This window comes from Triturus cristatus, chromosome 2_2 (assembly GCF_964204655.1).
Source record: "Triturus cristatus chromosome 2_2, aTriCri1.1, whole genome shotgun sequence".
Taxonomy (NCBI): domain Eukaryota; kingdom Metazoa; phylum Chordata; class Amphibia; order Caudata; family Salamandridae; genus Triturus; species Triturus cristatus.
The window spans coordinates 961,656,819-961,678,430 of record NC_140582.1 but is presented as its reverse complement, the minus strand read 5'-3'; the positions used below and the strand labels follow the sequence as shown (position 1 = coordinate 961,678,430).

The 21,612-nt window shown below is 43.7% G+C and overlaps 1 protein-coding gene across 1 annotated transcript in view; it reads left to right on the top strand.

Annotated features, from left to right (window-relative positions):
* Positions 1 to 1,980: 1,980 nt before the first annotated feature.
* The window catches only part of CLRN2 (clarin 2), a 236,410-nt gene continuing 216,778 nt past the window's right edge, over positions 1,981 to 21,612 (top strand). The window contains exon 1 of the mRNA XM_085642374.1: positions 1,981 to 2,561. Coding sequence (XP_085498500.1) covers positions 2,309 to 2,561 — 253 coding nt within the window. The 5' untranslated portion in view covers positions 1,981 to 2,308. The remainder of the gene's footprint in view (positions 2,562 to 21,612) is intronic.

The following is a 21,612-nucleotide window of genomic DNA, read 5'->3' as shown; positions in this document are numbered from 1 at the left end:
AGGATAATTTTTTTAATAAGCTGTAACCGGTTAGTGAATTAGGAAACAAATTCTTAAAAATTGGGATATTTTGCTCTTTCTGCCACACCTCTCACTCCGCCCACTGACCCAATCCATTGATTATTCCCGCCCTCTGATTCTCCTCCCACAATTCCCCACTTTTTTTCCCCCACTTCGACCACTGCCTGGCACTAACATGCATTAGAGACAACTGTGGGTTTTTACCACTGGGTCTCTTAGAGAATGACACCTCAGGTCCATACACGGGGGCTAAACACAGCACGTTTCTGGGTTCTCCGCACAACGTGTTTGCTATTTGATGCCAGACGTCTGTAGCTTGTGTTGAGGAAATTAAAAATCCCCTTGTGTTTGTATAAAACATAGCTGCCAAGTGTCATTGGCATCATGTCGTGTCCATTCGTAGCTTTTATCCAACAATGCATTGCATGCTGGAATGTTTAACCCCTTACTTAGATGGTCACAGCGCAACTCCCAGAATGCAAGGCGCTGTTGGCTTAAAATCCAGGCCTGGCGTCACATGTGACGATAGAGCCATTTGGAGGCAATGGTGAATCTGTAATTTAGCAGGCGTGTCTATACTCTTAGTAAATTGTAAATACCGCCAGTGTTGATACACTGAGGTCTGAGGCCTCTATTTGTTATGAAGTAAGGCCCAGTCTGATGGTTCAGGTCAGTCCTTGTGAGGGAAGCTGCAGGACTTGTTTTTACCATGCACCTTGAAAGTATTTACACCTTGATGCAAAAAGAAAGTTGGATTGTTTTACAAAACATGCTTGATTTTTTGTATATTGCTGGACTGGTGATTGCTTTATTTTGCACTTTGAAAGTATTTGGACTTTTTATTTTGCTTTACCAACTACAGTTTGTGTAGATTGTCATTAGGTACTTGCTGATATGGTTTGTTTTTATTCTACATGCAGTGTTATTTATGGTGTTGCTTGCACTTGTAAGTAATATGTGTACCTTAAATCTTGTATTTAGCATTGTTTACACTACAAAAATTATAAATTAAAACAGACAAACATCTGCATCAATGTTCTGAAGCATCCAAACAGTTTTCTTCCTCAGCCTTGTTTGCCTGCCTGTTTTGCAGTGCTTACTAATAAAGACATTATGATTGAAATTGCTTCCTCAGTTCACGTTATTATCAAGCACAACCCTTGACAGTCGCTAGTGTGTGGCATGCAGATAATTCACCAGTCTATTTCTTTTGACTTGCGCAGGATACTGAGTTATAGCTTGTGTACTTCTCATGTATATTGTCAGTCGTGTTTTTATAGAATTGCAGGTTTGGGTTGGTCTTTCAAAGTTTCAAGGTATTGTCAATTCTATTTCAGACCCTTCATAGTTGTTCTTTGTTCTTCAGCCATAGGCAGTTCCTGAGACAATAGGATCACTCCTTGGCATTGTTCTGATTGCTGCCTCCGTTTTTGACAGTATTGTAACAAATGGCATAGATTGTATGTTAAGAGTGCTTCCCACTTTCTCATTGGAACTTAGAGAAAGACAATATAGAGGCATTTCATTTAAATGTTGGAAGTTTCAAATCAAAATATGCTAGATTTCTGGGTGGTAGGGCAAAGTGGTAGATGGTGGGCCGCGCCGCCCCTCCATGTGCTTTGCAGGGGGGCCCTCTCAAGTTTCGTTATGCCACTGATTTGAGCACGCGGGCGCCCATTCAGCTGCTGTTGAGACAAGGCATCATTTTGCAATTTTATGAGAATCTTGCAGTGGTTTGACAGTGATGACATTAAGAAAGCGATTTGGAGCCACCCATGCATAGATGTTCTATACAGTTTCGCTGTCACTAAAATTCATGTTCCCAAATTTCAATTTCCTTTCCTGCGCCTGTAAATATTTGGGACATTCTAATCTGTGTGACACCCTGAGTGGCAGCGGGATTGTGTTTACGTACCTCGTGCACCACAAGGAATAGCTGTAATCCGAGCGTCTGACGTCGGAGACAATGGAGCCGTCCAGTGAAACAGTAGTGGCGCAGAAGAGATGGGGTTACACTACGCCCTGGTGGAAGCCGCTCCGCGCTGTTATTTTCTGACAGGGTTTTTCTTGCCCCGGCGACGCAGGACGTCATCCTGGCAGCATTTTTCTTCGGACTGGATATACCCCTGTTTTAACTTCTTCTTCTCTAGTTTTAAAGACATGGGCTTAAAAACGGCATATTTCGAGGAACTGGCCCCTTGCGTTTGTCCCGCTCAGCACCGCCGCAGTGTTCGCGAACATCCTTGCCCCACAGCAGCCCTGAACATGATCTCTTGAAACGCCTAGGATGCCGGGCTGTTTCAAAAAGACCCTGTTTTCCTTGGTTTCGGCTTTAAGTTTTGCCTCTTTTCTGACCCTAACCGTTGCTATGGGAACCCAAAAGTGGATGACTGGGAAAATACTCTGTCAGACGGGAGTCGACCTGGTCAACGCCTCCGACCCGGAGCTGCACAAGTTTGTTGGAGACATTTATTATGGACTTTTCCAAGGAGGCAAAGTACGCCAGTGTGGGCTGGGCGGGAGGAAATCCAAATTCACAAGTAAGTAAAGGTGTGGAGTATTGCAGCCCGGAGAGACGAGCTCTGAGACGCACTTCAGTCGTGCCTTTGTCTGCACCGTGTTGTGCTAAATAAATTAGTGCCCGGAGCTCCTTTTACTTGGCGCGTTCGCGGCTCTCAAGTGTTGTTGGGAACCTAATGATGAATGTATTAATTAATGGAAGCGTTACAATGGTTAGACAGAGAATGGTCTTTGCTTGGATACATACCTGTTTGTATATATGCTTGTCACTTCTTTCACACATGTACTGCATTTGAGTCAAATAAAGAATGTATACATGAGGCCACCTCATCTTGAGGAATGGACTCTGGTCCAACCTTCCTTCATGCTGTCCACGCCAGCACACTCCTTCTAGACAGGAATTCTGTCGCATGACATTTTCCTAGTACAGGGTTCGCCTCCCTTGTGCTATAGTGTATACATCTGCTTCTAATCCACGTACTTTATTACAGTACTGACCACTGTAAATATAAACCTACAGATGTTCTGATCTTCTTGTGCTCTTATGCAATGCGAAGTCTCTGATAACACTGTAAATATAGACAGCAAATGTGATCTCTTCATGAAATCTCTGTAACACGCTCAAGCGTTCGCCTTAATTATGTCCAAGCTAGAGAAATACCTAAAGAAAAGTGATTAAATATACAAAAATATAACCAAGAAGACAATAAGCAAAGAAGCACGTTTTGCAAGTAAGAGAAGGACATATAAAGCGCAAATGCAGCACTTTGGCTGAAGGACGCCGACATTCGCCCTATTTGCTATTATATTCTTTCTGTAAAATGGAATATATAATACATACATAAGAGCAGTGCAAGCGCGCATAGATTCCCTGTGCCACTTTCTCTCCCTTGGATGGATGAAGGTGTGGTTCCCAACAAGAACCAAGACCATGGCACAAAGACTCCTCTCTGTGCACAGAAGGAAACCACCCAAGAGGTCGCCCACAGTTTGCAAAGCTGTCACCAGACGTTGTCGAGGGTGTCCCAGGAACCTCCACTGCCTGGCCCTGTGATAGCTTTTCACAGGGTGACTGCCACACAGTCAGGAAACACACTTCAGGCCATGGCTCTGTGCAAGGTATATGCAACATACAGCCATTGAGGAGGGTCCTGGGTCCCTGCAGAGGGTGGGCGCTCTCAGTGGCTGCACCCCATCAGGGGCACCGAGGGCCACTCAGCAAAGGTCCAAGCTATAGGCGTACAGCAAGATTTAGGCTAGTGAGATCACGGCTTTCCCACAGTGCGTCACTGAAGATGGAAGGCATACATCTACTCTGGTGGTATAGATGAAACACATCATTGTGTACATTGTGCAATGGCTGACCCACACTATCCCACCATGACAAACACATACTATGTCCCCATTTCCTAAAAGGGGAACACCTGTTCGGTCCTTGATTTAGCAAACTGTACTCACTGGTGTTATCAGGTGTGCAACTCCGAGGCCATCAGCAGAAGTCCTGGGGACCAGAGGAAGGCCTGTTTGACAGGAAGCCATGACATGTCCATGTTTTACACCTGAATGTGAAATTAAAATGCAAAAAGGGAATTTGTAGACTGTGCAAATGCAGTTCTCTCGTTGAGATTCACCCAGCGCCCATGCACAGGTCAGGTGTGCAGTTCAGTTGCATCACCCGTTGTTGCTTAGGTTAGTGTCCACTGATGATGAATCCACACCAAGTATCCTCCTGTCCCTTACTGCAGTCTGAGGGTGAGTCACCCGCTCCTGCTGCATTTCAGCTCCACGCTACCGGGCCTGAACCCTCTGAGAACCAGCAGCATTGCTGCATCTTGCTCAAGCTCTCTTTGGGAATGAGCGCATCATCTGTCAATCACGGGGGCCCACGTTAGAAGTGCCGCACAATCTCAGTTGGTAATTGCATTACAGGTAAGTACGCTGCGCGCGGCCCGTGTTTCCCAGGTGCGCGGTCCCGCATCATTCTGAGCTGTCTTGCTTGGAGTGAGGCATAGAGTGACGAACTGGAGGCTTCATACATGAATTACAGTTGCTTTGCCTTTTTTCGAATCTTGCTTCCCGTTCACATCGCACTATGTGAAAGAGAAATAGCTCCGATTTACAGTAAATACTTGAAACTCTGAATCCCAATCCGGGCGTGAACAGGAGGTTTCCACGAATAAGAATTTGTAAGGCAGTTGTATTGAGGCATAGTGTGAAGAACAGACCATATTGTAAACTAGCAAACATTATACTAATATAATTAATTAAAAAAAACAAGGTAATGAGGTGATACGGATCTTAAGGTCTTTTGAAAAGAGAGTTAGCCTTATCTGCTAAAACTAGGATTTATTAGGGCCTTGCGAATGCTGCTTATTCAACACTACATAAAAACAAGCGTTGACAAAGCAAGTAGGCTAGACTGTAAATGGTTATGTTAATACTTTTTTCCTTAGACAGGTACCGTGGACGCCTGCTCATTGGCATCAGCCATCTTTAAATGGGTATGTTCAAAGATAATAAATGCATTCAGAAATAGTCACAGTGGATGCCTGTGACTCCATGATGGCTGTCTTTGACTGCATCTGTAATATTTGAACAAGCTCATTCAGAGATGGCTGCAGTGGAAGTATGCACATCCACAGAAGCCATGGGCATCAATTCACCAAAATGCCAGGGGAAGTGGAAGTTGCATCACATCATTTTTCTTAATCCCAATGACATCACAATAGCTGACTTTGCTGAAGTTAAGAAACTCTTAAGAGCACATTTGTATAATAACACAATTTAATAACAGATAAATATCTATTTTATATATATCCTATATTTCAAACATAATGCTGGCATGATAGGAACATTAAACTTTTATATTTTTATTGCGTAAAATAATTATGTGTGAAGAGGAAAATATAGTACAACTAAAACACAAAATGACACTGGAAAGCCAAATTATGTATACTCCAAACTGTTAGGATTTAATAGTTTCCCTAGTGTATACCTTAAAAAGAAAATGTATTAGAAAATTACAGAAAGATGCACACAAACGATTAAAAAGCATTATTGGTTTTGTACATTTGTATTTCTTTATGAAGACCAATGTGTACATTTTTATTGATAAATTGTTCCTTAGCAATGTTAATTTTGACTAGCATTACATGTAAGGCATTATTACTCACTAGAGCACATAGGTGAGGATTTTATTAAAATACATCATTTTCTATGTGTGTATAATTAAAAAACTGCAACATCTTGAATAAAATATGGACTTCTTATTTAATTTTTTTTAAATGTATTCAGCAGAATATACTTAGCACTGCTGTTCAGTTATTGGTTTCCCCGATCTTAGAGCTGAAAGTCTCAGTTCGCAGCTGGACTTGCAGAAAGTACATAGTGCTCCTCTTCTGCTCAGTTCTTGGCATTGGCTTTGCCACCTCTGAAGACAGGGTTTGCAAAGGCAGTGCAAGGACTCGCAGGGGGCAAGGCAAAGGTCAGAGATGCTAACCCTGCTGACCCCTGAACAATGTCCATAACAGAGGCCATCTTTGAATGCGTTTGCAATATGTGTACAAACCCATTCAAAAATGGCCACGCTGGATGCATGCACATATGTAGCAGTCGCCTTTAATGGATTTGTTCAGATATTGCAAACCCATGTCTTGGTGACCGCCGTGCATACTTGCATCTGCGCACTCAGGCGCTGTCGTCTTTAAATGGGTAAAACCTGTTTTAAGATGGATACCCGCCATTAGCATGGTGAACAAACACAATTAAAAAAGGAAAATAACATTGTAGAGGGGTGATTGAAAGAGGCGACCATTCGGGACGAGCAGTGGAGCAATGAAGCAGTGGAGGGGGCGTGGGGGGTTATGTTACAAAAGAACAGTCAAACTAAAATTAAGTGAAAGTGGTCAAACCATCAAACTTAATTTATTAAACATGATCACATCAAAATTCGATAAGAAACAAACACTGTTATATGTTTATATAATGGTTCTTACGCCAGATAAAGCACAGCTTCTTAAATTGAATACACAAAGGTGAAACAAATGGGGAATTATTCATTTCTAAACTTCTGAACCACTCTGCACTACTACAGAACATATGTTCAGATCATTCCCTATCTAATGAGCATAACTTGCACAACAGGAGTAGAACGCCCATACCAGACCCCAACAAGCTCAAACAAAAAAAGTTGACACTACCTAAATAACCAAACAATCCTTCTCAAGTCAACAGGCAGATCATACTGATGATACTTCTAGTAGGTAGTGTAAGCAAAGTAGGTACTAATAATTATGTTAGGTACTTTGGTAGTGAGGTGTAAAACTTCATGCTAATAACATTATTTCTCCACCTAATCATGAATATTTGCTTATAATGGTAGATTGACAACATTTCCATAGATATAATGTCCTTAATTTCCAATCTATTTTACCAATGCCAGCTGTCCCTGAAGTGAGTTCAAACCTAATGGCCTGCATAGGTGTAGAGTGGACAATGTCAGCCACATAGAACTTCTTAGGATGTGGACTTTACATACATCTAAGTCCATTCTTTTCAGATGTCCAAGACACAGAGACATGATAGTACATTTATGATACAATCAGTGATGATCTATATGCAGTCAAAATGAAAAGTGGGTCCATATTTTTTTAAATAAATTTCAAAGTTTGTGGTGAGATACAAATAGATTTACAATATTCAAGAATTATATTAACCTTATTTTGTATCAAAACATATAATATACATTCCATAGATATAGATTTAAAATAGGAGTTCTTCAGTATTGCTCCATTCATGGTTATGAGCATGAATTATTACATATAAAACGATCCCAAATATTGACAATCCACATCAAGTATTCGTCCTTCTTTTAAGGCTAGAATTATCAAATACATTGTTTCTTTTTCCTTCCTATCAGATTCAATTACACATGGATTATTACTCGATGATGGAAGTCCACCACAGCCCCACCGTTTGTGACCTGGAAGCTCTCATTGGTCAGTTGTATGTCTACATAGGAAAGACACCATCTTAATTGATTTACTGCCTGCCTGTGCAGATGAGCCAATAATAGCCACTGACACTACAGCGGAGGCCTCAGTATTACAGACTGTGGATGCAGGCTGACCCCCCTTTCTTATGTTGCCCCCACACACACCCATTCCCTGAAGCTCTTTGTTACAGATATCCCGCACAGCACTTGTCAGTCATGGAGGGTGGAGAGAGCAGTCTTAGATTGCATAGCTGCGCAGTCTGTTGCATTATTGAGTTAGAGTTATCATAGTTCAATGTTTTCAAAAGTGTGGATCTGTGTCACGCACCATTTAAGAAGGTTCATTGCGGGCACTGTCCTGTTGCTGGTTTACTAGGGGCATAGACCTGCACCATTGGACAGATGTTTTCTTTCTGTATCCCATGTTTATATATAACCTATCCTATGGACTCAACAACACTCAGTCATGGATAGGCTACACATGTGCAGATTGCACAATGTAACTATTGCACTGCTCTGCCTTATTGACCTGTTTTATGTATCCCACTGTATATCATGCGATTCAACACTTGAATATTTGCTGTAATGTGTATCTGGTAAACAACCGAATTTTGTTTTTTTCATTGAACAGATTCAAACAAAAAAACAGATTCAATTACACATAGATGTGCTGTTACTTCGAAATAAATTCAGCAATCTTTGACCCTGAGCATATTCATACACTTCTTCAGGGCTGCAATAAAGTGGATTTAGAGGAAGAAAAAATAAATGGAAGGAATAACACAATTTCTTATCAGCTTTCCAAATGGCGAAATTACATGATATTTAACATATTACATATATGTATTACTAGCACCTAATTTCCATATATTAAGACTAATAACTATACAGTATTAACCAGCACATATTTATTTTTACATTAGCACAGTAATCACCACTCATATATAATAATATTACATAAGTCAGACAGATACATTTGGTCCTTATAACTGATGTTAGATGTATTAGCCAAAAACATGTCTAGAATCCAGATAGAACTATTTTGATGCCCCATCATTATAGATCAGTCATTAATAAGTAGGATAATATTTCGATTTCCTACTGCCAACCTCTTCTCGTAGATGTCTGTAGTTAGTAAAAGACTCTCTAAATCATTATACAAATATCAAAATGCATATCTACACGTGTAATTTGATGTGTCATTTTTCTCTGATTGTAATTTCCCTTATGTTTCATTTTTATACCCAAATAGTAATTGCACCTAAATACAGATTAAAACAAAGACACAAACAGGAGAGTGTGGGCAATTCCTTAATAGTCCAATGTAGGTATAATCAATCAATCAATCAGTGGGATTATAAGCGTACTACTCACCTGTGAGGCTCTCAAGGCGCTGGGGGGGAGGGGGCAGGCGGGGTGGGAGGTCTAACAGCTTTGACAGTGGTCACTTTGTACCCTATTGTACTTTCGAAGTTGAATCACAATTCTATAGTGATAGGGGAGCAAGTACACTATTTTCTTTATTGATGTGATGAATATACAAAAAGCTCCATGAAACCAACTCTAAAACATACCATAATTCAAACTTAGGGGCCGATTCCGATCCAGGTCGGAAAGCACTCCGACCGAGTCGGATCCGGAGTGTTTTCCGACCGAGCCGGACCCCTACAGTCCGACCGAACGAGTACGATGCGCACGTATGCTGTCCGACTCGGTCGGACTCCCATAGAAGTCAATGGGAGCCAGTTGTATGACGCGTACATGCGCTCCCATTGACTGAATTGGTACGTCTCAAACAAGTGCGCCCCCTACAGTGGGTACGCGTCGGTGCCATCCGCACCGTACATGCCTGTGTTGGGGAGACCCATAGGTCTCCCCCTGTGTGCCAGTCGTACGGCTGCGGGTGTCGGGGGTCCGACACGGACCCCCGAAGTCCGACTCTGGGAGCTTTTGCCAGCCGGACACTCCGGCTCGCACAGGCTGTCCGATGCATGCATCGTACTGGCTCGGTTGTGAATCGCATCCATTGCACACCACGGTTAGCTTACGACCGAGACGTACGGAGCGGTTCGGACCCAGAAACTACTTGGTCGGTGAATTTCATGTAGCTCGCATCGTACTGGCTCGCTCGCACAGCTGTACGAGTCGGCCGGAAAACACGCGTACGGCTCGTAGTTTTTCTGGCCGGATCGCGTTCGGTGCCCTTCCGACCCGGATCGGAATCGGCCCCTTGATATAATTCTGAAAAAATATTTGACATGTTTAATTTTCTTTACTAGAGTGACTCTGCCATCAGTTTTCTTTTGTGTTAATACAGGAACCTACATTTCTCTAATAGCGAAGATCTCCCTAAAGTAAAATATAGGAAATATTAAAAAAGTTATTAAACCTGAAAAAATTGAAAACATATTTGTATGTTAAATATTAATATAAATTAATTGTATTTATTTAGTTTAAATGCAGCCCACAATAGAAAAAATACCATGGCACTATTAACTCAATGTTAAATAAACATTTAATTAAGTTAAATATGTTAAATTTAAGCAAAGTTTTTTAAAGTTTAAATTTAATAAATCCACCTAGGGTAAACAAATATATATTTTGTATGTATTCATAATTATTAAAAGTGATGAGCAAAATTACTTAAAAGTAATGGAATTATATTTTAATACAAATGAATGTTACATTAACTTTTAAATTCAAAGGAGGATATTTCAATATTTTAAATAGTTTAGATATTTTAATTTATTTTAACATTATTTCATATTGACTTTTATTTTATGCCCCTATTTCCATTGATTTCTATTGAGGGTGGAGGGTGTTGCTTGTGTGGTGCTGGACTTACTCCACCTCTGGGCTGTTGTACACTTACTACTGTTTTGGGTAATTTTGGCTGTAGTAACTTTAGCAGTGCAGCTTGCGAATGTCAATGGGCTTACTCTTTTGTTAATGTTAATGTTAACGGGATTTATAAAAGTGCACAAATACCCGGTGTCCTGGTGCTAAGGACACAGTAATCCTACGCAGCGTCTAGCCCTGGAACAGCCAGGTCTTTAACCTTCCCCTTAAGATGGATAGGGAGCTTGCACTTCTGAGTTCATTTGTAAGAGTGTTCCAGAGCTTGGAGTTGCCATAATGGAAATTGCGGCCACCCCAGTGCGATGTACGAATTCTGGGAACTGTTAAGAGTCTGGCCCCTGCAGAACGGAGGTGTCTTGTAGGTTTATACCATACAAAAAGGTTCTGGAGAAAGGAAGGGCCTGTGTGATTCAGTGCTTTGTAGGCGAGTCACAAAGCCTTGAATTTAATACGCTGAGGTACCGGGATCCAGTGCAAATTACGAATCTCATTTGATACCGATTTATGCTTGGGGATATTGAGCAATAGCCGTACTGCTGTGTTTTGAACCATCTGAAGCTTCTTTAGACACTGCTTCTGAATATTCAGATATAGCCCATTGCAGTAATCCAGTTTGGACTGGATGAGAGATTTTACCACCATTTTTCTAGTCTCCGCGGGGATGTACGGAAGGATATTCCTTATTTTTTCTTTATAAGAAAGTGTGAAGCGGAGACAATAGCATTGGCCTGCTGAGAGAGTGTTAATTTATTGTCAATCCATACACCCAAGTTCTTGGCTATGGCTGCTGGTTTAGGTGGTACTCCCATCCCTGCCGGCCACCACAGATTGCCCCAAGTTGGCTGCATGTTTCCAAAAATCAAGACCTCAGTTTTTTCGGAGTTAAGTTTGAGGCAATGTGTACTCATCCATCTGTTTATTGTACACATACAGTTTTGAAACTGTTGGACAGGAGGGGTTTGATATTTATATGCAGCCACCACAATCTGGGTATCGTCGGCGTATGACGTCAGACTAAACCCAACGTCCCGGATCAGAGGGGCCAGTTCGGAAACATAAACGTTGAACAGGGAAGGGTTAAGGAGGAGCCCTGTGACACTCCAAACGGCAAGGTGTAAGATACTGAGTTAAATCCATCAAGTGACACCGTTAATCTCTGATCCTTAAGAAAGGAGGACAGTAGGGCCAGCGCTGTGCCCCCTACCCCTAGTCTCTCCAGCCGCTGTTGCAAAAGGACGTGATCAACCATGTCAAAAGCGACAGACAGATCGAGGAGCACAATGGCGGCTGTGCCTCCTCCGTCCATCACCGCTCTGATCTCCTCGGTGACTTTAATAAGTGCCGTTTCCGTGCTATGTTCTTGGCGAAATCCGAACTGGGAATGGTCAAGCAAGTTGTTTTCACAGATGAATTGAGATAATTGGATATTCATAATTTTATCTATTATTTTGGCCGGTACAGGCAATCTGGCTATAGGTTGATAGTTATTTGGGTTGGTCGCATCCAGGGTGGTTTTTTTTAACAGCGGAAGGATGGACGTCTCTTTCCAACTGGCGGGAAAGATACCAGAGTTAAACATAGAGTAAAAAATGTCTGCAAGCCCAAGTCTCACCAAATCTACTATTTCTTTGAGAAGTGCTGGCAGGCATGGGTCCGAGGGGCATCCTGACCTTGCTTCTTTTATGTATTTTTCCACTGCTTCTGAAAAAATGGGGGAGAACTTGAGCAGGGTGCTTTTATCACGGTCGGGGCAAATCGTTTGAACAGTGGAGAGAGGCCCTGATCCATCCTTAAAGACCTTACAAATATCCAGGACTTTTGCTTTAAATGCCGCTGCAATGTCGTTGCAGAACTTTGAAATTGCCCTTCCTTCCTGTCTTATTGGGTATTGTAAGTCTGTTTACTACAGTGAATAGTTCCTTGGGGAATTTTTTGCTGTCTCGATCTGTTTGGTGAAATAGTCCCTCTTGTCTGATATTAATAGGTTTTTATATTGCGTTAAGGCGGTCCAATAAACTTTCCTTTCCGGTGAGTGATAGTTTGCTCGCCAACGACGTTCCAGTCGGCGACAGTTTTGCTTTTCTTTCTGAAGTGTGTCTGAGAACCAGGGGGCAGATGGAGTGTTCCTATTCCCTGAAGATATTTTTGTGGGTACTGAGGCCTTGACTGCTTCAGTAAGCCAGTCTGTGTATTTGGTAACTGCTAGGTCAGTGTGGCCATGGAATTGTGGTCGTGAACCCTCCAGATGTGTATGGAGGATTGTTTTGTCCACTTTACTCCATACTATATGAGAGGAGGCAGGAGGCCTAGTGGTGCCAACATGTCCGACAATAGTACCTGGAAGACTGAACTTGATTAATGATGGTCTGACCATGTCAGAGGAAGAGTTTAATTTAGCATGAGCCCATGGGCCGAAGTAAAAATGCCATCTAGCGTATGCCCGGCCTCATGGGTGGGGGTCTGTACTAGTTGGGTCAAGCCTACAGCTCCCAATGTGTCTATAAGCACTCCTGTCTCTCTATTGTCCTTGTCTTCCAGATAAAAATTAAAATCTCCAAGGATGGTGAAATCCTTATTTAAAAGAATAGGTTCAAGAAGGCTATCAAGATTCATTGTAAAAGTGCTTCTAGTGCCTGGCGGTCGATACAATAAAATACCTTTGAATTTAGGGCTGAGTTCAAGTGCGAAGTGGAAAGACTCATAAGAGGACGTTGAGGTAGGGTACTAAGTTACTGGAAAATGCTCTCTAAAAATGATAGCTATTCCACTGCCTCTTTTTAAAGGCCTATCGACCCTGATTGCTCGAAATCCAGCGAGGTTTGCGGTGATACAATCTGGGTCGGAGGCAGCATCTGCCCAGGTTTCCGTTATAAAAAGTATATCTAATCCCACATTTTCTATTGTATATGCAACTTCATATTTGTGCTTTGCCAATGATCAAACGTTGACAAGGCCACAGTAAATCTCGGCTCTGCCAGAGAGTTTGGAAGGATTTTGGCTCTGAAAATTTTGGGGAGACTGGAGAGCATTGATCCTTCGTGCTTGTAGAAGTGTGGAGCCACAGGAACAGCTTGCATTGCCTTCACCAGGACCTATCCATCGTATAGTTCAAAAGAGATAACTCCCTAACGGGGTATCTTAGCATATGGTAGGTTGATGGACCAGGGGTTCTGCCCTTGGCGCGGTCCAGGCACGGATGGGCGCAGACGGGCTTGCCTTAGGCGTGCCTTTGGAGCGCCGGCGGCGCGCGTCCGCTGCGCGTCCGCACCATCTGGTGTTTATATGCTGATTTCCGGTGGACGACTAGACCGTGTCCTGACCGGAAGTGTGTGTGGATTAAGCAGCAAAGAAGGGTCCGCCCTCCGCACAATCGGTACCCCAGCCGCGGCAGAACGGGGTCAGCCCTGAAGTGCAAAAGAGCAGTCTGAACGTGCAATAAGCGGTGAGCAGCAAATACATTTTGTTTTAAAAGCTAGCAACAAAATCAGCAAAAGCAGAACATGCGAAGCGGTAAAAGTAATAAAAACAAATCATTCAGAGCATAGCATTAAACAAGGCTGAAAGGTGCAGGGCGCCAGCAGGGCTAACTTGAGTCCTCTGCGCGTCCGCACCGTCTGGTGTTTATATGCTTATTTCCGGTGGACGACTAGACAGCGTCCTGACCGGAAGTGTGTGTGGATTAAGCAGCAAAGAAGGGTCCGCCCTCCGCACAATCGGTACCCCTGCCACGGCGGAACGGGGTCGGCCTTGAAGTGCAAAAGAGCAGTCTGAACGTGCAATAAGCGGTGAGCAGCAAATACATTTTGTTTTAAAAGCTAGCAACAAAATCAGCAAAAGCAGAACATGCGAAGCGGTAAAAGTAATAAAAACAAATCATTCAGAGCATAGCATAAAACAAGGCTGAAAGGTGCAGGGCGCCAGCAGGGCTAACTTGAGTCCTCTGCGCGTCCGCACTGTCTGGTGTTTATATGCTGATTTCCGGTGGACGACTAGACAGCGTCCTGACCGGAAGTGTGTGTGGAATAAGCAGCAAAGAAGGGTCCGCCCTCCGCACAATCGGTACCCCAGCCGCGGCGGAACGGGGTCGGCCCTGAAGTGCAAAAGAGCAGTCTGAACGTGCAATAAGCGGTGAGCAGCAAATACATTTTGTTTTAAAAGCTAGCAACAAAATCAGCAATAGCAGAACATGCGAAGCGGTAAAAGCAATAAAAACAAATCAGTCAGAGCATAGCATAAAACAAGGCTGAAAGGTGCAGGGCGCCAGCAGGGCTAACTTCAGTCTGCTGCGCGTCCGCACCGTCTGGTGTTTATATGCTGATTTCCGTTGGATGACTAGACCGCGTCCTGACCGGAAGTGTGTGTGGAATAAGCAGCAAAGAAGGGTCCACCCTCCGCACAATCGGCACTCCAGCCGTGGCAGAACAGCGTCGACCCTGAAGTGCAAAAGAGCAGTCTGAACGTGCAATAAGCGGTGAGCAGCAAATACGTTTTGTTTTAAAAGCTAGCAACAAAATCAGCAAAAGCAGAACATGCGAAGCGGTAAAAGCAATAAAAACAAATCATTCAGAGCATAGCATAAAACAAGGCTGAAAGGTGCGGGGCGCCAGCAGGGCTAACTTGATTCCGCTGTGCGTCCGCACCGTCTGGTGTTTATATGCTGATTTCCGGTGGACGACTAGACTGCGTCCTGACCGGAAGTGTGTGTGGAATAAGCAGCAAAGAAGGGTCCGCCCTCCGCACAATCAGTACGCCAGCTGCGGCGGAACAGGGTCGGCCCTGAAGTGCAAAAGAGCAGTCTGAACGTGCAATAAGCGGTGAGCAGCAAATACATTTTGTTTTAAAAGCTAGCAACAAAATTAGCAATAGCAGAACATGCGAAGCGGTAAAAGCAATAAAAACAAATCAGTCAGAGCATAGCATAACACAAGGCTGAAAGGTGCAGAGCGCCATCAGGGCTAACTTGAGTCCGCTGCGCGTCCGCACCATCTGGTGTTTATATGCTGATTTCCAGTGGACGACTAGACATGGGTGCACGTCTCTCCGTAACTCTCTCCGTAAACCCCTCCATACTCCTCTCTAATTTCTTCCCCTTTACTCATAAGTATTCCCTATTTTCCAGCCACTCCCCTCTGTCTCTTCCATATTTACTACAAAAACGTATGCATACTAATGCGAAGACTCTGCAGTCAGGGCAGGAATCTTAGCCCAGAAAAAGATAGGCGCCATGTCTGTACATATTGCATGCTGCAATGCCTTGTGCAAATTGGCCACATCACATGGTCCCATGCAGTGCACTTGGATACTGTACATAGGAGCATTGTGCCCAGAGCATGGCAGAGGGCCATGTCCATGGTACAGTTTTCACAGGACTTCACCAAAGATTACTCCCTGTGGGTATTGTAGACGGGAGTAATGCACACAGAGGGTGGTGATCATTCCCTCTAAATAACATTACAGGTCCTTAAGGTATGGCAGTAGCCTACGGTATCTACACTATGGGTTCTGAGGAGAGCGGTACTGCACACAGGGCATGGCCACAGGCATTACTATGGGCAGGATCCAAAGGACCTGCCCTGCACATGAATAGTATCCACAGCAGCAGCTGATTATCACCAGCAGATATTATGGATAGGTATACTGTGAAAATGAAAGGCCTCTGACCATGCCATATGTGCAGATCATAGTCTATTGTGCTCTGTGTACAGTGCAAACAAAATGGAGTGAACATTCAAAGAATACAAATTCAGAATTTAAAAAATCACTGCAAACATTTCTCTACTAAGTGCACATTCAAATCTAGTAAAACAGAAAAGGTTTTCTGAAAATATTGCAATCAATCAATCAATTAATATTTTTTATTTCGGAATTTAACAAACTCCATAAAAATTCATCTCAGAATGACACAATCAAAATAAATACAGATTAAAAATATAAACATTATATTAAAATAGGTAATACATAAACCACTCCCAGAGTAATGTGATGTATGGCAGCTAAACCACATTAGGGTTCCTCAACAGAAGGTAGGAGATAAAAACGAGCACCTACTTACTAACGGGCAATCAGTCGAGGAACAGATATCTAATTTTGACTGCATCAGAGAGAAGCTTGCCATGGAATAACAAATAAAAGTATCTGCCACTAATTGTGACAAGCATCTGCACTGCAATAGGTCTCGCATTTACACGAGTTTTAGCTAACGGCATTGTAAATTACAATGCCTTTTTTTATTTATGTTTTGGTTTTTGAAACATAAATAAAAGGCATTGTCATTTACAATGCCAATAGCTTAAACTCTTCGCAAATGCAAGACCTATTGCATTCCAAATGCTTGAAGGCATCGCTTAGTTGCCCCCTTCTGTCTCCCATGGTCCCTGAAGAGCTCCCCGTTGCTACCAGTTAAATAAACAAGCAGGTGGTCACAACTGCACATGAAAGACCCTCCTGCAGTAAGAGAAACTCATTAAAGAAAATAGTGCTAACAGACTAAAGAAGACGTACCATGTAACAGCCGAAGTAAAAGGTCCAGTCCTCATGGGAGGTTACAGATGAAGACAAGGCAGTACTAAGGAGGGACTAACAAGCATAATAACAAATCAAATGCCAGCATTTAAGAAGGACAATGACACAAGCCAATGACAAATATGGGCAGAGAGTGGGCGAGGCTTCAAGTACATACTCCAATACAGCATAGTTCGCGTAGCAGCGCATACGCTACCAGGCTCAACCTAAAAATGGTAGGGCCAGGTGGACTTGATAGAAAGAACCACATTTTTAAAGAAGTGGTAAAATAAAAGCTCTGCATAGGATCACATAAAATGTGCAAAACATTACCAAGTGTAGTGTGTCTTGAACAGAGATAGAATCACAGCCACAACGACTAAAGCTCAACCCGTATGGGTGCCCCTTAGAAAGGCTAACAGCCAATGTAATTGGTTCAGTCTAAACATTGTCAGCAGAAGGTTTGATGTGCGGACCCTAATAAGATAAGGTTCCATCCACGGGACTGTTTGTGGTGCATAGTAGGCTCGGACAAATGGATTCAAGATTCCCTATGTTGCTGGTGTGCTACTGCAAACATTTTGCGCATCCAAGTCTGTTTACATTAGCAGGGTAGGGGCGGGACCTGTGAAAGAACCCTAAGGGGATCACTTTGATAGCTCTGCTCTGCCTCATAAGACCAGCAGATTGTGCCAAAACACGTCAACACTCCAGGCGAATTAAAATTTACCACTAAACCATTGCCGTTGATGAATTTAATATTGGCCTCCCATGCCAGCCTGTCTGCCTTGCCAATGTGACACTTTGTTTTTTAACTGGTCAAAATCCTCCCTTTTCCCTTCACCTAGCCGACAAACATTGCACATCACAACTACATATGGAGAGGCTTCCGGGGGTAAGTTAATACAACAGGTTTAGTTGGGGCACGGATGCAGGCATATGAAGTGGGCCTAGCAAATGTATTAACCACACGCTCTGATCACCTTGAAGGGTTTACACTCTGCACTGGATGTGGGGACAAAGATATGCCCTTGCCCCATGATCTACCAAGTCTTGGGTTGAGGCGGGCCGTGCTCTCCTCTACTGCGGCCCCACCTAAGACAACCGTACCCGCCAGGGTATCAGTCCCTGGCACATTAGCCGTGGGTTCAGTCATCCCTTGGGGTAGTCCGCGTGCACTAGTAGGCGATGACATTGGTTGCTACTTCAGCAGAAAAGTCATATCGCACACGGCGTTCTCCACTGCCCCAATCCTGCCTAGGATCGTGAAAGTGAACCAACAACCAAACTCTCAAGCCAGGAGTATAAGACGGCCAGTTGCTGGTCGACTGGAATGTCAAGGGTTTTTTTGGATCTCCACTTGAGCTGCTTAGAAATGCCCAGCTTGGAACTGGAATTGATGATCGTGGATGGGGATATAGGAGTTACTGACTTTAACTGCCTGTGGGCTAGCAGCCAGCACTCTGCTGTTGTCTTATCATGGGCACTTCCATGGGATGATAAATGAACCTCTGCCTCGATAGTCAATACATTCGTGTCACGCCACTGGCCAAGTGCCCAATGCTAAACTTACGAGGAGGCAAAATCATACCAACAGCAGACCTGCTTGCCCCTGGAGTAAGTAGACCTAGCTCTTCCTCAACTGTGATGATTTCATCAGTGACAGAGCCCACAGAAAGCTGAAGTTAAAAAGGACATTTTGGAGAATTTGGGGCATGACCTTTTATTTGGCGCCATCACATTCTGCAATGTAGCAGTAGACTTATGTTTTCTCATCTTTAGCAGGAATCCTGGAGTGGGCAAAGAGGCGTTGGCTGGCCCGGTCATATCCGGCCATGGATGGGTGCCGATTGGCCCGTTTTGGTCTGGTCTTCACCCGCGCACACCCTGGGCATTTTTCACCCTGCAGAAGAGCGCTTGTTGTCTTTATAGCACCTCCCTTTCTTTCTCCCTGTCATCAGCCACCAGGTCACCTAAACCTAAAATGGTGGCAGGGACCCCAATTTAACCCTTTATATAACTTAGGTTATATTGGGCTATGTATATAGCCCAAATCAAAATGGCCGTTCTTGGATTGCGCCACCCTCCCAATCTGCCCAGGGGCAGACCTCCCTGTGGTCAGCTGCCTCCCAAAGCCCCCTTCTCTTGGGCCTCAGTAGTTCTCTGGGTCCTAAAGTCCTGGTTGAAGAAGGTCACCAATGTACAGCAGAAATCCCACGCTGCGGGAGAGCACTCGTCTTATAGCACCTCCCTCCCCTGCCTCCTGGGCCTGAAGTAGCGGGCGAAGAAGGCCACCAATGCACAGCAGAATTCCCACACTGGGGGAGAGAGCTTGTTGTTTTATAGCACCTTCCTCCCTTCTGGGCCCCCTTCAGCACTCTTGGGCCTGAAGTCCTGGATTAAGAAGGCCACCAATGCACAGCAGAAATCCTCCACTGCTAGAGAGAGCTTAATAGCACCTCCCCCTGTCCTGGGCCCCAGTAGCACTCTGGGGCCTGAAGTCCTGAGCGAAGAAGGCCATCCAATGTATGGCAGAAATCCTGCACAGCTGGAGAGCGCTTCTTGTCTTTTAGTGCCTCACCCTCTTCCGGGCCCCCGCAGCACTCTGGGGTCTGAAATCCTCGGCGAAGAAGGCCCCCAATGCATGACAAAAATCCTCCTGAAAATATGTCATTTGAGGAATATCATGGTTATGATTCAAACCCTCAAATCTCTTGAAAATCATCTGTTATAGTATGCGATAAACCATTTGTTGTAATTTACTTATGTGTTGAGTTGATGTCAGTGGTTGTCCTGGTGACAGAATGTGGGTCTCATGGTTCCATGATGAGACCGGCATTCTGACTAAGGAGGCACTGAAGAGCTGACCTGTTGGTTAGACCTGTCGGTGGTTGAAGATAATAAAGCTTTCCTTTGAACTACATCTAATCATCTGGATTTATTACTGGCGACGAGTTGCTTGATTGGGGACATGCCACAACCACCGATTCCCCAGCGAACCCAAATACTGGATGGACTAATGGATAACTCTCTGGATTTATGGTTTTAGTACCGTACTTTTGGCAACAACTCATTGGATTTACAGCCTACCACTACGACGAAGATTACAACGAAATTTCGAGGTCAATTGGATTTTTCTTAAAGGACTTTGCGGATACACGATAAGTAAACCGTTGTTTGCTTACTCGTTTTCAAATGTCTCACGAGCACCAACGCGCGCTGCTGGCTCCATGGTTACCATTCCTTCGGGTGTCTCGTCCATGAAGTTCTCAGTCGCGTTGAGGTTGTGACGTTGTGACGCTGACGCTCGCGTTACGTTGCGCATAGCGTCATTAAGCGTGGCGGCCATTTTGGTTAGGGCTACACGCTACACATCGCGTTTTGCCTTCATCAAGTGATTTCTCTTGTCCTCACATCAATACTGGCATCGTGATAGTAAGGAACTCTTAAGGTGAGACATTTGCCTTGATTTTTGGGTATTTTCTATATTTTGGATACTATACAAAATATGGCCACTTCCACCAGCATGTCTCAACTCCCAGCATTTTTATCCGAGAAGGGTGAACCTCTCCTTCCTTGGAAGAGATGGAAGAACCTATTAGACTCTTATTTAGTAGCCATTGGGGGAGAAACATTTTCTGCTGTAAGGAAACAAGCCATACTATTGCATAATCTAGGTGTTGAAGGCAGAAACACTTATGACAGCATGGATCCTCTAACTATTGGTAGTGGAGATGGAGAACCATCGGATGTCTATGAAATGTCCATGACAATGTTAGAACAATATTTTGGACCGCGTATTAACGTTGTTTTGGAACGTCATAGATTCTTCACAAGGGTTCAGGGTCCTGCAGAACGAGTTGGAACTTACGTTGCTTCTTTAAAGACATTAGCACGTACGTGTGATTTTGGTGAATTGTCGGATTCCTTGGTAAGGGATCAGCTCGTAAGGTGCACCAACAGTTCAAGGGTACAGGGAAAGTTATTGTCTAAAAATCCTTCACTGACTGAAGCAATCGCAATTGTGGAAGGGGTTGAAAATACTTCCTCTTGGGTGAAAGAAATCAGGAAAGACAAAGAGGATAGTAACCAAACTCATAGTGAGAATACGAAGAGATGCCAAGCAAGTGTCCACTCCATGTCAGAGTGTGACGATGAGACTGATTTTTCTGAGGGCATTGCTAAAGTGTCGTTAGGATCAAAGAATAAAAGTACCTTGAGGAACACTCAATCGCATACCACAGGTAATAGAGATAGAGATACTCAACTGCGAAATGAGCGTGATCCTCGACAACAGCGTGTTTTTGATAGGGAGAAGAATAACAGTGACATTCGGAGAATACGCTGCTATAGATGTGGAAGTTTTTCGCATTCCTCAAGTTTTCCCAACTGTTATGCCAGAGACTCAATATGTTTAAACTGTGGTATCAAGGGACATTATGCCCGAGTTTGCAAATCCTCGAAAAGAAAACACAATGTAGAGAACCCTTCTGACATGATTCGTACTCTAGTCATATCTAATATTTCAGAAGTGGAAGACAAGGTGGATTCTGGGAAGGTCACTATGCCTTTTTGTGACATTTCTGTTGATGATAACAACTTCACTGTCATGGCTGACTCTGGCTCTCCGTTCACACTGATTGGAAACACAATTTGGGATTAGGTGGTTGGACTGGAGAGTGTGATGTTACAGCCTCCGGATATTGCTCCTTTTAGTT